At 47.3% G+C, this 18,097-nt stretch overlaps 1 protein-coding gene across 1 annotated transcript in view; it reads right to left on the bottom strand.

Moving 5' to 3' along the window:
- The window catches only part of MAN2A1 (mannosidase alpha class 2A member 1), a 210,686-nt gene extending 208,176 nt beyond the window's left edge, over window positions 1–2,510 (bottom strand). Inside the window, exon 1 of the mRNA XM_077817304.1 lies at window positions 1,855–2,510. Within this exon, the coding sequence (XP_077673430.1) occupies window positions 1,855–1,989 (135 nt within the window). The 5' untranslated portion in view covers window positions 1,990–2,510. The remainder of the gene's footprint in view (window positions 1–1,854) is intronic.
- Between the last annotated feature and the right edge of the window lie 15,587 nt (window positions 2,511–18,097).

The following is an 18,097-nucleotide window of genomic DNA, read 5'->3' as shown; positions in this document are numbered from 1 at the left end:
TTTTGCTTTTTACCCCCCTGTTCTTTTTAGTTTGTTACTACTATTATTTTAGCAGTAACTGAACAGTTAAGATATTGTACTCAAGAAATAAGGCATTTTATTTTTTTTAAATAAAACATTTGAAGATTTATCTGTTTACTTCAACTTTCTTGGGGTCTTAAAGGAAATTTTTGGTTTGTTTCTGAAAATAAGGGAAAATATAAAAATGCTGTGCCTTTTGCTTGACCTTTTGTACTTTATCTTGACAGATTACTGAAAAGGCAACAGGGATTTTATCTTTCCGCAGATATATGATGTCAGTATTCTGCTGTTTTACAAAAGAGTGAGGGGAGGTGGTTATTTTGTTTTAAGTGGCAGTTTGCAAAGCACACCACCTTATTGGAAAAGCACTGTTCCTTTTAGTTACATCAAAAAGAAATATGAATATGTATTTCAGGACTCTATACTGGTTGTAACATTTAAAAATTTTCCATATTAAAGCAACAGAAATACACAAATTCTCAATCACTCATTTACCAGTTTGGATTCTTTTTGTTGGTTTAGGTTTTTGGTTTTTTTTAAACTGAACTGCAAGCCACATTTTTCCTTTCTAGATAAATATCTCCTAGATCAACAGTAACACAATGTAAATAGCGTTTAAATTTCTCTCCCACACAAAAAGCAAGAAAAAGTGAAGGGCTACAAACGCCTTTCTGTACTTTATAATCCTCATGTAACATGCAATGCTGTTATGAATAATAGCCAGTAAACAGCCCAAAGTAACTCTTGGGGGCAAAAAAAAAAAAAAAGACCAATACAAAATCAATTTTTCTTTAGAATAGACCTACCTGTTGATCCAGATAGCTGAACTCAAGGATAAAAATTAACAAATAATAATGTCTTTAACAATTATTTGAACTTCTGGATTCTGAGAACTAGCACTTAAGAATAAACCTTACATCTTTGGTTCTACTTACTAACTTTACAGAACATGAGCTAAGCTGTTAAGTCATAGAAAAGTCTTGTTTGCACAGTTAAGATGAACAGCACATAATTGAGCATCACACAGCTAACCTAGGAAGTATGACGTTTTACATTACCTCAGTTACATATCTGCTGCAAACAAAATCAACATTTAGAAGACACTATGGCATTAGGTCCTCCTCTCAAACAGGTGGTTTGCACCTAAACTAACCCCTATAACAACAAAACTTAACAGGTTCATTTTCCTACAGAATGCCACAACGGTTAACAGCAGACAGGACGACATCTCCACTGACAAACTGTTTTAATTTCATTGATACAGAAAACCTCTTGGGAATGAAGACTGGGTTTTTTTATGTTCCCTTAACTCTTTATCAGCTGCCCACGGCGACATAAACCGACAAAGTCAACCACACGTCAGATGTGTGCCTGCACTCAGCAGGGGCAGCAGCAGAGACACTGTTGGTCCTGCGCCAATGCCACAACTGCAGTTTCAAATGCACGTTTGTAAACCTAGAGTGGGTAGTTCTCATTGCACCGATCTCTTCCCTACTCCGCGCATGAACGACACAAATACGGGAACTCAGCCCAGCCCCGCACCCCCTACCCTGACCGTCCGCCAGTCCCAGCACCCAGCTGGCGCTAAGGTTTCACGAGGCGGGGCTGATGCCCCAAAGGCACAACACCTCCTCCACAGCGCTCAGGAAGCTGCTAGACCTAACCTGCCCCCCGGGCACCTGGAGGGGAGGCGGCTGTCGCACCTCCAGCCAGCAGCACTGGGGGAAAAGGAAAGTCGAGTAACTCGCCCACCCACCCTTTAAAACCGCTGTCCCGAACTCGCCCCCTTCCGCCGGCAGCAGCGCCCTCCCCGGTGCCCTCTGCCCCGCTCACCTTGGGGAAGGTGCCCTCCCGGCGGGGGCTTTTTGGATGGTCGAAGTGGCCCCTGTCCAGCATCAGGTAGAGGGAGAAAATCACGACGCAGAAGATCGCGCTGCCGAACACCGTGAACTGCCTGCTCAGCTTCATGTCCGCAGGCAGCGGGGCCCCGCCGCCCAGCAGCTCCCCGGCCGGGGCTCGGACAGCGCTCGTTCAACTTCTGGGGGCGCTCGCTGGCTCCACCGGGCCCGCTGCCTGCCGCGGCTCACAGGGAAAAGTTTCCTCCGGCCGGGAAACTGCTGCGGGTGTCCTCACGCGACGGCCCCAAATCCCCGAAGTTCCCCAGCTCCGGCTGCGCTCAGGCCCCTGCGCCACCTGCCCGAGAGACGCCGAGAGTTTCCGGGAGCGGAGCAGGCTTCCCCCCACCTCCGCTACTAGTTATCTCCGAGCAGAGGAGTGAGGGGCGGCGCTGCGGGACCAACCCCCGCAGCACCCCAGCTGCGCTGCTCCGCTCCCCCGGGCTGCCTCTGAGCGGCGCCGAAGTCCGCCGCCGCCGCCTCCTGGCAAGAGCGCCGCTGCCCCGCGCCACAGACCTGGCAACAGGGACGGCGCCGCGCGCAAACTGAGCTCTGAGAGCGCGGAGCCCGCGACCGGCCACCACCGGCCCCTGCTGCTGCCGCCAGAGAGCAACGCGCTCCGCCCCCCGCACGCACCGAGAGCGGGCGGGGCCTGCGCGTGACACACCGCCGCAGCAGGGCCGCCCCCAGCGCTCAGAGACAGGGGATGGGCCCTGAACCCAGGCGTGGGAGGAGAAGCGACTGCCCCTCTGACCGTTGGGGGCGCGGCCGTTGCTGGTGCTGCCACCCCCTCCGCTCCGCGGAACGTACTTGAGAGCGCGGCGGTTGCTGTAGGCCGCGCGGAAGCACGAGTAGCTGGTGCCGCTGCGGCTGCTGCCGCCGCCTCTCGCCCCGACCCCGACCCCCACCCCGCAGCACGGAGCAGCCGGCGCAAGACTGTTCCCGCTTCCCTGTTGGCCCTACGGAGTGACAGGAAGCAGAGCAGCGGCTCGCGCTGCCTGGACTCCAGCTGCGGCGCTCTCAAAAGCTGGGGCCAGGACAGGGCCTGGGCGGGGCCTGAGCCGCTGTTTCTTGGTAATTTACAGCGGTGAAAGTAAGAAAATGCCGGGCTCTGCCTGCGCTCAGCTGCTGGGACCCCGCTGGCCTGTTCCAGCGCAACAGGCCCCGACCAGGATTTCCCCTGCAGGGACCCCTGTACTGATGATGGCAGCCAGCCTGGCTCCCTGCGTGCTCAGGGCCCTACTGAGGCAGGCGGTGGGGAGCTTGGGAAGGGAGAAGAGAGGGAACGCAGGAGCTGTCATTTTTCCGGACCTTGAATCCCCCCATCTGTTCCCGCGCCTTGAGCCCCTGTTCACCTGGATACATTGGCTGGTCCTGCTGCAGTTTCAATTTAGATAAATCTTTTCACAGTCTGGATAAGCCACTAAAACAAGCTCTTCCACCTCACTGAAGTGGGACCACAGTGAGACGGTGAAGATAGGGCTGCCCATTATTAGGTCGCCACCCTCTCCCATTTCTCCTTATAAGACTTTGGTTTCAGTGGCTTATGACTTTGCCCAACTTAAACTGTTCAGCCTAAATTTCTCCATGCTAGTAGGCTGCCTCATGCTGATATTTTTTGGGGAAGGTTCAGTTATTGGAGTTAAGCCATTTCTGAGAATGTTAGGAGGTGGAAAACACACTGAATTGTCCATGTAGAATTTTTTTTTTTTAACTAACAGTTTTAGTGAGAAACTCTAATGCCTCCATGCTTTGGAGTAGGGATTTGAAATTTGGCAGAAGGGTCGCTCCGTCATCAAGCCTATGCCTTTTGTTGTTGTTGTGAAAATTCTCTCTCATTATAAGCCTCCGAAAAACCTCATGTTCTGGAGAGCATGGTTAGAGTTTGGTAGCTAAGTTCTCCAAAGATTCTGTCTACCCTGAGCATGCTCCAGTACCTCACCGTTCCTTCCTGCCAAGTGGAGCACACATAAGAACGGCCATACTGGGTCAGACCAAAGGTCCATCAAGACCAGTATCCTGTTCTCTGATAGTGGCCAATGGCAGGTACCCCAAAGGGAATGAACAGACAGGTTATCATCAAGTGATCCATGCCCTGTCACCAAATGCCAGTTTATGGCAAACAAAGGCTAAGGACACCATTCCTGCCCTTCCTGGCTAATAGCCATTGATGGACCTGTCTTCCATGAATCTATCTAGCTCCCTTTTGAACCCTGTTATAGTGTTGGTCTTCACAACACTGTCTGGCAAGGAGTTCCAGAGGTTGACAGTGTGTTGCATGAAAAAAAACTTTCTTGTGTTTGTTTTAAACCTATTAGTTTCATTTGGTGGCCCCTTGTTCTTGTATTATGAGAAGGAGTAAATAACACTTCCTTCCTTACTTTCTCTATACCACTCATGATTTTATAGACCTCTATATCCTCCTTTAGTTGTCTCTTTTCCAAGCTGAAAAGTCCCAGTCTTATTAATCTCTCCTCATACAGAAGCCGTTCTATACCCCTAATAATTTTTGTTGACCTTTTCTGAACCTTTTCCAATTCCAATATATCTTTTTTGAGATGGGGCGACCACATCTGCACACAGTATTCAAGGTGTGGGCGTATTATGGATTTATATAGAGGCAATATTATATTTTCTGTCTTCTTATCTGTCCCTTTCTTGATATCCCTTTCTTATTATCTATCCCTTTCCCAACATTCTGTTTGCTTTTTTCACTGCCTCTGCACATTGAGTGGATGATTTCAAAGAACTATCCACAATGACTCCAAGATCTCTTTCTTGAGTGGTAACAGCTAATTTAGACCCCATCATTGTGTATGTATAGTTAGGATTATGTTTTCCAATGTCCATTACTTTGCATTGATCAACATTAAATTTCATCTGCCATTTTGTTGCCTAGTCACATACACCATCCTCATAGAGCAGGGGTCTCAAACACATGGGCCACATGAGGCCCACAGGGTTATTTTCTGTGGCCCGCCAGCTCCCTGCAGCCCCCCAGCATTTACCTAGAGCGGCTCCGGCCTGGCCCTGCCCTGCGCTGCTCCAGGAAGCAGCCGGGACCTGGGGGAGGGAGACATAGGGGTCTGTGTGTTGCCCTGGCCGCACCTCCAGGTACTTCCCCCGAAGCTCCCATTGGCCGCGGTTTCCCGTTCCCACAGACCCCGTGCCCCCACCATCCCCCAAGGTTCCAGCCGCTTCCCGGAGCGGCCCAGGGGCAGGGCAGGCAGGCAGGCAGGGAAGGGGTTGGAATGGGGGCAGGGAAGAGGTGGGGCAGGGGCAGGGCCTCATGGAAGTGGTGGAGTGGGGGCGGGGCCGGAGCAGCGGGGGCGGGGGTCAGTGATGCGGCTTTTGGGCCAATGTACTAGTCCTCATGTGGCCCTCGTGGTCATTTGAGTTTGAGATCCCTGTCATAGAGCAACTGAGCATGCTTCATCCCAGAGCTCAAGGGGCTGTGCAACCCTTTTCTTAAAATTGTTGCTTCCTAGCTGCTGCAGGCTGCTGTTGTGCTAGAGAGACTGTCGCTTCTGGGCACTCTGTTTTGCTAACTGCCTGTGGGCAGAATGGAGGAGAAGGAAAAGGCTGTCTGACTTGAATGCAGAGGAATGGGGAACCGTGGATGGGATAGAGCAAAGAAATGCTGAGCAAATGTACACAAATAGGAGCTGGAGGGGAGGAGATTAGGAAGTGGGAGCAGAAGACTGGGGTGAGGAATAGGAAGAAGTGGGGAAGTAAGAACAGCGAGAGAGGCAGGAGGATAAGAGCAGTGGGAATGGGGAAGGAGTAACGGGAGGAGACAACGATGGTTTGTGACCACGATAACACACCCACACCTACAGAACCTGGAATTGAACTCAGGCATCTTGAATGTTTTCCAAATAGCTATGAAACTCTGGCAAAGCATATCTCCATCCCCTTCTAGTTGCAGAGTCACATAGACAATAATAAGCCTACTACTGCTGTCGCTCACTCTGTTAGCTCAGGCGATAAAGGCAGTTGCTTTGGATTGAAAGATTCCAGCCCTGCTGGAGGTGCATGTGGAAGAGGCCATTGTAGTTCCACATGATGAAATTTTTGTTCTTTTAATTTTTTTTAAAAAAGCTTATGAAATTACATATAACTATTGACTGGTCTACACTACACAATGTAAGGCAGATTACCTCAACCTAATTGCCAATGTCTACACAACAGCCTTGCTCTCGCTGATGTAAGTGCCCTACTACACCAACTTAATAACGCCACCTCCATGAGCGGTGTAGGGCTTATGTCAGTGTAGTTAGGGTGATGCAGTGTCTGAGTAGATGGTGTGTTACTTACATCTGCAGTTGGCTGTCTTGTCAGTTTCACGGCAGGAGCCATGAAATTGACAAGAAAGCCAGGAGCTAGAGCCCAGCTGCCCCTGGCTCCTCTGGAGAGCTTGGGTGGCTGGACACCACTCCAGTCTGGGAGCCAGGGCAAGAAGCTTGGGCAGCTTCCCATCCACTTCCTGGAAGGAGCTGGGGTGAAAAGCCCTGCAGCTGGACCCTGTAGGGAGACAGACTGAGAAGCCTGGACTACTTCTCCCCCTGCCAGGAGCCAGGGTGAGAAGTCTGGGTGGCTCTTCCCCGCCCCCTCCACACAAACACTCTCTCTCTCAGCTGGAAGAAGGGGCAAGAAACTGTGAAATTGACTAGGCTGGACAGATTTCAGCAGGGAGTGGGTGGGGGAGGGGGTCCAAGAAGCTCTGGGCAGCTTTCTCCCCCACGGGCAATGTGGATGTGAGGATCCCTAAGTGGCTTCCCTCTCCCCTGCTCCCAGAAGGGAACGGGGAGGCAAGAAGACCTGGGTGGCTACCCCTGCTCCCAGCGGGGAATGAGGAGCAGCAGCCCACCAGGAGCCCAGGAGGCTGTGGGGCAGCCAGGCTCCCAGCAGGGAGCTGCCAGAGGAGCTGAGAGCCCAGTCTTAAGTCAGTGGAAGTGCTCCTGGTGAGGACATGCACCACCGACCCAAGGAGAGTAGTGTGAACATGCACTACCGCAGTAATTACTATTACTATAGTAGGTTGACTTAGGTTTCTAGTGTAGATACACCCTCAGTTAAAAGACAATTAAAGTTTGCAGAATCAAGCATTCAAGAGTTGGGAAAGGCCATAATGAAGGTTGCCCATGTGACCTTAATTAACCCTCTCATGCATGTGCATTATTATACAGTCTTTAATTACACAGTTACATTCTACTTTTTCCCCATGTCACCCGTGCCTCATTCAGTGTACAGGACAGACTGTGCCTTAGGAATAAGTCGGGAATGTGTAATGAATGAGGCTGATGTCTGTTAGATTTCTGCCTCATGTTGAGGAAGTTGGAAGGGTATGTTGTGAATGAGGCCAGAAAGTACAGGAATTAAACAAGACGGTCTTATAATTAAGGTAGTGAAATGCCACCTTGAAGATTTAGATTCTGTCCCTATTTCTATCACTGAGGCCCACTATTGCACTGGAACCGCAATTTTCAGATGACCACTGTGTATTTGTTTTCTGCACGTCCAACTTGAGAACCCACCGTCTGATTTGCAGAAGTCCTGAGCACTTGTATTTGCAAATTAAGTCATTGGGAACCTAGTTTTAAACATACAATAGAACATCAACGTTATGAACTCCTTAGGAACAGAGGATGTTCGTAACGCTGATATGTTCGTAACTCTGAACAAAATGTTGTGGTTGTTCTTCCAAAAGTTTACAATTGAACATTGACTTAATATAGCTTGGAAACTTGCAGAAGGAAAACGATGATTTTAACCATCTTAATTTAAATGAAAGAAGCAGAGACAGTATCCTTATCTTGTCAATTTTTTTAAAAAATTTCCCTTTATTTTTTAATAGCTTATGTTTAACATAGTACTATACTGTATTTGCGCTTTTTTTTGTCTCTGCTGTTGCCTGATTGTGTACTTCCAGTAAGTTCATAACTCTGGTGTTCGTAACTCTGAGGTTCTACTGTATACGTACTCTGAGGGCTTGTACACACTAGTGCTTACTTCGGTATAATTTAAGTCATTCAACGGTGTGAAAAAGCCACCCCCGAGTGACATAAATTACACTGACCTATGTGTGGACAACGCTATGTTGGCGGGAGAAGCTCTCCCATCAACATAGCTACTGCCGCTCGGGGAGGTGGAGTAATCATACTGATGGGAGAGCTCTCGCCTGTCGGCACAAAGCGTCTGCATTAGCAGCGTTACAGCGGCAGAGTTACATCGGCACAGATGCGCCGCTGTAGTGCTTCTAGTGTAGATTAGCCCTGAGAAAATCAGGTCCAAGTCTTCCCAAATTGGGCAGCCAAAGTTAGTTGACATTCTTTACTTTAATCAGTGTCTTAGTTCCACTGTGTGCAGATAAGGTCATTAAAGTTTGTAAAAAGAAAAGGAGTACTTGTGGCACCTTAGAGACTAACCAATTTATTTGAGCACTGTAGCTCACTTATACTCAAATAAATTGGTTAGTCTCTAAGCTGCCACAAGTACTGCCACAAGGACAGGCAGGGCAGAAAAGGTGGGGGAGTAGCACTGTATGTAAGGGAGCAGTATGACTGCTCAGAGCTCCGGTACGAAACTGTAGAAAAACCTGAGTGTCTCTGGATTAAGTTTAGAAGTGTGTGCAACAAGAGTGATGTAGTGGTGGGAGTCTGCTATAGACCACCGGACCAGGGAGATGAGGTAGATGAGGCTTTCTTCCGGCAGCTCACGGAAGCTACTAGATCGCATGCCCTGATTCTCATGGGTGACTTTAATTTTCCTGATATCTGCTGGGAGAGCAATACAGCGGTGCATAGACAATCCAGGAAGTTTTTGGAAAGCGTAGGGGACAATTTCCTGGTGCAAGTGCTAGAGGAGCCAACTAGGGGGGGCGCTTTTCTTGACCTGCTGCTCACAAACCGGGTAGAATTAGTGGGGGAAGCAAAAGTGGATGGGAATCTGGGAGGCAGTGACCATGAGTTGGTTGAGTTCAGGATCCTGACGCAGGGAAGAAAGGTAAGCAGCAGGATACGGACCCTGGACTTCAGGAAAGCAGACTTCGACTCCCTCAGGGAACGGATGGCCAGGATCCCCTGGGGGACTAACTTGAAGGGGAAAGGAGTCCAGGAGAGCTGGCTGTATTTCAAGGAATCCCTGTTGAGGTTACAGGGACAAACCATCCCAATGAGTCGAAAGAATAGTAAATATGGCAGGCGACCAGCTTGGCTTAATGGTGAAATCCTAGCGGATCTTAAACATAAAAAAGAAGCTTACAAGAAGTGGAAGGTTGGACATATGACCAGGGAAGAGTATAAAAATATTGCTCGGGCATGTAGGAATGATATCAGGAGGGCCAAATCGCACCTGGAGCTGCAGCTAGCAAGAGATGTTAAGAGTAACAAGAAGGGTTTTTTCAGGTATGTTGGCAACAAGAAGAAAGCCAAGGAAAGTGTGGGCCCCTTACTGAATGAGGGAGGCAACCTAGTGACAGACGATGTGCAAAAAGCTAATGTACTCAATGCTTTTTTTGCCTCTGTTTTCACTAACAAGGTCAGCTTCCAGACTGCTGTGCTGGGCATCACAACATGGGGAATAGATGGCCAGCCCTCTGTGGAGGTAGAGGTGGTTAGGGACTATTTAGAAAAGCTGGACGTGCACAAGTCCATGGGGCCGGACGAGTTGCATCCGAGAGTGCTGAAGGAATTGGCGGCTGTGATTGCAGAGCCATTGGCCATTATCTTTGAAAACTCGTGGCGAACGGGGAAAGTCCCGGATGACTGGAAAAAGGCTAATGTAGTGCCCATCTTTAAAAAAGGGAAGAAGGAGGATCCTGGGAACTACAGGCCAGTCAGCCTCACCTCAGTCCCTGGAAAAATCATGGAGCAGGTCCTCAAAGAATCAATCCTGAAGCACTTGCATGAGAGGAAAGTGATCAGGAACAGCCAGCATGGATTCACCAAGGGAAGGTCATGCCTGACTAATCTAATCGCCTTTTATGATGAGATTACTGGTTCTGTGAATGAAGGGAAAGCAGTGGATGTATTGTTTCTTGACTTTAGCAAAGCTTTTGACACGGTCTCCCACAGTATTCTTGTCAGCAAGTTAAGGAAGTATGGGCTGGATGAATGCACTATAAGGTGGGTAGAAAGCTGGCTAGATTGTCGGGCTCAACGGGTAGTGATCAATGGCTCCATGTCTAGTTGACAGCCGGTATCAAGTGGAGTGCCCCAAGGGTCGGTCCTGGGGCCGGTTTTGTTCAATATCTTCATTAATGATCTGGAGGATGGTATGGATTGCACTCTCAGCAAATTTGCGGATGATACTAAACTGGGAGGAGTGGTAGATACACTGGAGGGGAGGGATAGGATACAGAGGGACCTAGACAAATTGGAGGATTGGGCCAAAAGAAATCTGATGAGGTTCAATAAGGATAAGTGCAGGGTCCTGCACTTAGGATGGAAGAATCCAATGCACCGCTACAGACTAGGGACCGAATGGCTAGGCAGCAGTTCTGCGGAAAAGGACCTAGGGGTGACAGTGGATGAGAAGCTGGATATGAGTCAGCAGTGTGCCCTTGTTGCCAAGAAGGCCAATGGCATTTTGGGATGTATAAGTAGGGGCATAGCGAGCAGATCGAGGGACGTGATCGTTCCCCTCTATTCAACATTGGTGAGGCCTCATCTGGAGTATTGTGTCCAGTTTTGGGCCCCACACTACAAGAAGGATGTGGATAAATTGGAGAGAGTCCAGCGAAGGGCAACAAAAATGATTAGGGGTCTAGAACACATGACTTATGAGGAGAGGCTGAGGGAGCTGGGATTGTTTAGCCTGCAGAAGAGAAGAATGAGGGGGGATTTGATAGCTGCTTTCAACTACCTGAAAGGGGGTTCCAAAGAGGATGGCTCTAGACTGTTCTCAATGGTAGCAGATGACAGAACGAGGAGTAATGGTCTCAAGTTGCAGTGGGGGAGGTTTAGATTGGATATTAGGAAAAACTTTTTCACTAAGAGGGTGGTGAAACACTGGAATGCGTTACCTAGGGAGGTGGTAGAATCTCCTTCCTTAGTGGTTTTTAAGGTCAGGCTTGACAAAGCCCTGGCTGGGATGATTTAACTGGGAATTGGTCCTGCTTCAAGCAGGGGGTTGGACTAGATGACCTTCTGGGGTCCCTTCCAACCCTGATATTCTATGATTCTATGATTCTTTTTGCAAATACAGACTAACACGGCTGTTACTCTGAAACCTAAAGTTTGTAAGTAAGTAAGAAAAGATGGGATCATAGAAAAACACATGAGAAAACTGACAATTCAGTGTGGATTTTGGATAGTGTGCAGTAAATAATGCATGTGATACTAAATGACATATTAACTAGTCACCCATTCAGTGAGCACCATCTGTCCGGCTCATTGAAGGAGGTAAGGGTCCTGTGAAAAAAAGACATCTGTGATCATGTAATTAAAGAATGTATCATAATGCATATACACAAGGGAGATGAACTAAGATTGCACAGATTGGAGAGACCTGTGAAATGCAGGATTATATATGCATGCTCAAATCTGTATTATTCTAAAGATTTATTAACAAACAGTGAAAAGCAGTTTATCCATAGTGTTCTTACTGACCAGTGTGATATCTAAAGTTATAGTTTCTAGAGACTAGTGGGAAATGTATCTGTAGCTATTAAGAAACTGTTCAAGGGCTTATCTGCACTGCAGTATACACTCCTGAGGGCTATTCTGTGTCAAAAAATTAAAAATTCTGCTCACAATATTTTACAATTCTGCATAATTCTGCAAATTTTATTTGTGACATAAATGTGGAGGCTCCAGCATGGCACTGGGGAGCACAGGCCACTGGCTACACAAGAGGTGGGGGTCACTGTGCAGCTCTCCCGGCTCCTCGTGAAACACAGACTCAGTGGTGAGGCTGCACCCAACCCTGACACAGCAGAAGGATCGGTCCTGCCCAAGAAACACTCTAGGGCCTTGCCCCTTCATGCCAGGTGCAGCAGGTGCAGGCCGGCAGGCTCTGCAAGGCAGGATCCAAGTGTGGAGGGGTTTAGTGCGGAAGGATCCAGGTGTGGGTTGAGAGGGTTCTCTGTGGGGTAATCTGGGTGCAGGCAGCTCAGTGGGGGATCTGGGTGCAACAGTAATGGAACTCTGCAGGAGGGTCCAGGTGAAGGTGGTTGGGGCTCAGCAGGGGGGTCTGGGGATAGAGTTCATCGGGTGGGGTCTAAGTGTGGGAGGGATAGAGCTTGTGAGGGGCGGTCTAGGTGGGGGGCTAAGTTAGGGATCCAGGTGCTGGGGGAGTAGGGCTCAGTGGGGTGGGGATGCAGGTGCAGCTGGTTGGGGCTCAGTGGGGTGGAGATCTGGGTGCAGGGTGAGTGGGGTGGTCCAGATGCAGGGTGAGTGGGGCTCATCGGGGGGGGTTCTGAATGCGGGGAGGGTGATGCTTGGTGGAAGGATCTGGGTATGAGAGTCTCAGGGGGTGAGGCTTGGAGGAAGGATCTGGGTGTGAGGGGGTCTTGGATGCCCGGGGTTGGGCAGCTGGGGGAGCAGCTTCCTGTACAGGGAGCCCTCCCCCTGCAGCTGAGGAGTGATGGGTGCAGGAAGAGGGCTGTGGGGAGGATTTTCAGAGCTTTCTGCAGCTGGGGAGAAATCTAGAGGTGGGTCTGATCTGGCCTTGGATGCCGTGCAGGGGAAGAGGAAGTCCCATCCTCCCCAACCCCGCCGGGACTAGCAGCTGAGCTTGCACAGAATAGGAGCCATGAGCCAGGCCTTCCCCAGTCACACCCCCTGCCCCTTGGTGATTTACCTCCCTGCCAGCTGCCCTGGGCACCTGAAACATACTGCTGGAGAGGGTTGCATGACCGCTCTTGTGGATTCCCTTTGCTTCCCTGTCAAAATGTCATTTTTCTGCGGGGAAGCAAGGAAATCTGCAGGGGACATAAATTTCTGCACATGTGCAGTGGTGCAGAATTCACCCAGGAGTAACTATAGTGTGGACTATGGGGATGTGAACTGCAAAGTGCACCAAAGTGTTTTACTCTAACTGCCCCCATGTGGAAGCTGCTGATGCAAACTAAAAGGTAGCTAGTTCATGTTAAAGCAAACTGGGCACCTTTTTGTTCATGCCAGCAGCATCCACACTGAGCAGTTAGAGCAAAACACTTTGGTGGCTCTGCAATTCACACACTTGCTGTCCGCACTGTAGTGCAGTGTATCCATAGCCTAAATAATCTATATACCTGAGGGAAGTTATCATCCAAGCGAGGTAGGATGGAGGAGAAAAAATACACAATAAAATACCTGAGTGGGTTATACAAGAGAATATAGCATTGTAAGTATTGTGGATAGTAGCATGGTATAAACAAAAGTTATTAAGAAGCACCTACCACCAAATTCCAAAAATATGTTTCCACTGTGCTAATGTAAGTCCCATTAAAGGGCAGCAGTAAAGCAACAGTTTCCATGTGGTAAGATGCATAAGCCTTCTTTTACAGCATCTGAGTGGTTATATGAACAGATTGCCTCAGTCTTTAGCCAGGATGCTGTGGTATAAGCATAGGCCATTACTGCCAAGCTACATAAATAATGACCCATGGCTGCTTATTTGAAAATCATAACTGCCTTCAAAGATCTTACATTAACCTGGCAACAGTTCTCATTCATCTTCACTCCTCTTCCTGTTTCTTGTATTAAACATTTATAATTAACACTTACCCTGCCTTCTTAAGACCAATTTTACAATAAGCAGAAGAGAGAAATTCCATCCACTACAAAACATTAAGTGTGTTTGATGGTTAGTTAATTGCATGACTAGCGAGGTGAAGGACAGAATTTCTAGTTTGCATAGGATCTGTTCCAAGAGTTGGTACTATACATTCTTTTATTGTTTTGGACACATGAACAAAAATGCCTTTCTGAGGTTTCTTTGAATACTGATTTAGTTTTTTGAAAGTATTTGATAAATGCAAAGGTAACCAAGTGAAGAGCGGCACAGAAGATTACATTGAAAATTTAAATAAGATATGGAGAGGTGCATCATGGGGAAATTCTGAGAGATGGCATGATTATAGATAATCAATTCTGTACACTTAAACAGATAATTACAAAACATTCATTAGAAGAATTCATATCAGTTATAAAACACTTTCCAGATTGCATGTCCCTTTGGCCCTAACATGTTTTGATCTTATTTAAGCATGTCCAGTCTTGGAAAGTGGACTGGATATAAGATGGGGTAGAAAGGGGTTATTGTTTGAAATAAAATTATTTTAGGCTGTTTTCCCTCAGCAAGTCTTCACATTTCGTGCCAGACTAGTTTATTTTCAATGCATCAATTATTTTTTTCTGTTACAACTGAATAGTATTTAAGGTGTTTGGCAGCTACTCTTCAACAGTTTACTGGTGATGGTTTCTGGTGTTACTGTGATGTGTTCTCAATTAGATTAAATATATAGGCACATTAGGCTGCTTCACAAAAATTGAGCTACAAGGATTCCTGAGGAGAAACTTTCTAACAGGCCGTGTATGAGTCTGGCTGGTTTTCTTTAGCTTGCAATACAAGCTTTACAAATTATCCTCACTCTAATACCAATTTCCAAAAAGTAGTCTTTCCAAAAATACTTAAAACCTATTTCCTAAATGTTAGTCAGATAAATCACTTATTTGAATCCAAATGAAAACTGTGACACTGATAGACCAGGTGCCAGCTCATGTCAAGGCTCCTAGGCCTCACTGAACACTGACAAATGCATAGTTGGAAACCAGTCTGGCTCACCTGTGTGTTAGCATTGTTAAAATAGATGTTAAGTCTATAAGAACGTGTTTAGTCTTTATGAAATGCTTGTAGGATGCTGCATGTATTGATCTCACTTATAACATGTATTCCATGTATTACATTGAGTATTTGCATTGTAAACCTCTGTAACTGTGTAACTCAAACAGAAAAGAAGCATTAATTAATGTAAAATGCTGATCCTGCAACAAGCCTGGTGCCAAGATAGACCCAAGTACCCAAAGAAGACTGTCTGTGACTCCACAGTTAGGCTGCTATAGTGCATGAGGATTAAGAAAAATAAATGATTTATTTACAAGGTTAAGGCCTTAACCTTGTAAATAAATCATTTATTTTTCTTAATTGATACATCTTTAGTTAGTTTGTTGCAGGATTGGCTACAAACATTGTCTTTGCTGTGAAAACTGAGATACAGTTTTCCTTTGGTAAGTAACTGGTCCTTTGGTAACCTGATTATTGTTGTGATTTTTTTATGTAAGGGACCATGTATCACAAATGTAAGTTTGCCTGGTGCCAAGATAGACTGGAGTACCTAAAGGAGACTGCCTGTGACTCCACAGTTAGGCTGCTATAGTGCCTGAGGAATTCACACTTGTTACTTGGTTGGTGAAATCTAAGTATAGAACTCACAACCAATTTGGGGTTTGTGCCCTGGTTTGTAACAGTCTGTCCTGAGGCTGGAACTCAAGTTTGTGAGCCACTCCAGATGGCTTGACAAAAACAGACAGACATATATACATATACCCCACACACCCAGGAAACAGCTTAAGCAGTGCCACATTGCCCACTGCTAACATCACATAAAAATACTTAACCTACGTTGCATTTGTTGCTAAGTAGATTAAGGTATACAGTTTCAAGCTGGAGCAATTCACTTTCTAAGCACTCAGGTCCGGTCTGCTCTAGAATGCTAGTAGGTGGCCAAGCGAAGCAAGGCCCTACAGGCAACTTCATGGCATTTCCCTGTTTGCTTGTGTGTAATGAGATACTTTGGAACACTGCATCCAGGCACTTCCAGAGTTGCAGGGAATGTTCAGGGCATCAATAGCCAGAACCTATTGATTTTGCTGAAAACGGGGAAACTGGAAAAGCCCGACTCAGAGGAAAATCTAAGCCTCCAGACTAATCGGTGCTGGAGGCTCTCTAGGCTCTTCCTGCTGCTGCCTACAAATATCAGAGGGAGCAGAATAACTTGCTGAGTGGGAAGATTGAACTCAAGGCTATAGTCAACAGAAATAAGAAGGTCTTACAGAAAGGTTTTTTTAAGGGAAAGTGGGTTCCAGGGTGGAGGTGTGGGGGAGAAGAGATCAGAAGTGGGGAGGAAGCAGGGGCCCCATGGAAGGAAGGAAAATAGTGGTCATGGGGGAAGTGGAGTTGGAGGGGAATGTAGGGAAGCAGGAACTGTTTAACAAACCTTAGTTTTTCTGCTCAACCTCTGCAGTTATTGACTCTGACAGAAGAGTCCCATGTAGAGGAGATTCCTAGCCAGGGCTTGAGGGGGAAAGAAGGGTTCTATTGGGAGAAGGGTGTGAACTTCTGGGATCAGGAGGGAAGAGGATGGGGGCTCCAGGTCACTGGAGGGTAAAGGACAAAGCAAGTCGAGTATAGGAGCTAAGGAGTATCTTTAACTCCACCCATGCCCCCCATCATCTCCATTTTTCCTCCCACTCCCAACATCCTCTCCCTCACTAAGTTGCTGCAGACAGTGGAATCTCTGTGGTGCCCCTTGCTGATGCCTACACACATCACAGGTGGAAATAGCTCACTTTCGCATAGGTTGTACAGCTAGGCCTACAGAAGGAACAAAATGTGTGACCATCAAGTTACACTGTTGTGAAATGGAATGCTGTATGGCCATCTCTAGCATTTTTCTGCGGAGAAACAGGTTTTCAGGGGGTGCTGGAGCTAGTGTCATGATGATACTAGAATCTCGGCCGTCTCACGAAGTTCATCCCTGCCTGAAGCCAGCAAAGTATCTCCCTTTCGTTCACTATTCTCAGAGCAGGGAAGGGAGGAGGAGGAAGCAGAGAGCCCAGCATAGATCCACTCCCTCCTGAAAGAAAGAATGACAGAACAGCACTTCTTCTCCTCCCACATTCTGCTATGGCAGACACTCAGAATGTTTCAGTCTTTCCACATTCAAAACATTTAAGCAGGTCCTTAATCTGGGTCCCTTCCCTCCCATGCTGCTGTCTTTTCTTATGCTCATACTGCCTTCTGTTGCACTCAAATCTTCTGTGCACCAGAAACACACATGAAGACAACAGTGGTTTCCCAACCAGTGCTGCTGGGTCCCAAATCTCACCATCTCTCCTTTTCTGCTGCATGGCCCACTGTTCCTTTTGCTGCTGCCACTGCTACTCCAGCAAAAAAATTGCCCACAACCACTGTTGCTGTTAGAACAGTAAAAGAAAACATCCTCTATTCTCTACTATGCCTTGATGAGAAGGGGTCCACAGGATCCTGCCAACTACACCAATTTCTAACTAGCCAGCCACCACTGCCTCATGGCCAGTCATGGCTATATGGTACCCTGCCTGTTTGCCCTTTTCAGGGCCTTTTAAGAACTCCACACAGTGCCTGGGGCTGGTTTAATAACCAACACACCACTCCTGTCTAGGGCTGGTTTAACAACCAAAACAATCCTTAAGGTCCCAAAATAAAGTCCATCACCACAACACAAAAATTCATACTCAGCTCTGGCTTCTTCTAACATACACAGAGCTCTTCTTCTGTCCCAGCATGCTCTTCATAAACTCACTTATTTCAGTCCTTCCTAGGTGGAGCTCAGCCTTCGACTCTGTCTTTCAGGCCCAAACCCTTCTCCCAGTCAGTAGTCTTCTGTAGGGACCTCCTGTACACTACAGCTCTATTCCACAAATTCCTCGCCCAGGTTCCTGTTCCCCTCTGACTCTTTAGAAACCAGCTGTCCTCTGTCAGATCTCATCAAGAGACTGTTAATGGTCCCATTCCACCCTGTGACAGTGAGCAATGCTCACACACACACACAGAGGATGGGTAGGGGAAATTCAAAAATCAAGAGACCATAACCACAATATTATCTTTTTTTTTTTATCTCAATTTTCGGGGGCACTCATCATTTTGGGAGGTCCAACGCATGATTTTTGATCTCTTGAGATTGGCAATATTGGGAATAGTCTCCGACAATCAGAGCCTTGTGAAGTTACTAACTCACAACTCTGTGATTGTCATTAACTATACGGCCTGCAGATATGTGCACTAAGATTGGCTGAAGACATTAGTAGCTAGTCAGAGCACAGAGCAGCTAGGCAAAGTGTTCTCTAAGTCAGTGTAAGAAAACAGGCAATGAAGCAGGATCCAGAATAGTGTCAGCTCATCAGGATAGGCAAATCCTACCTAATTTTGTGGCA

Source organism: Eretmochelys imbricata, chromosome 5 (assembly GCF_965152235.1).
Source record: "Eretmochelys imbricata isolate rEreImb1 chromosome 5, rEreImb1.hap1, whole genome shotgun sequence".
Taxonomy (NCBI): Eukaryota; Metazoa; Chordata; order Testudines; family Cheloniidae; genus Eretmochelys; species Eretmochelys imbricata.
Note: the sequence above shows the minus strand (reverse complement) of the source record. Positions and strands in the feature narration are given on the sequence as shown.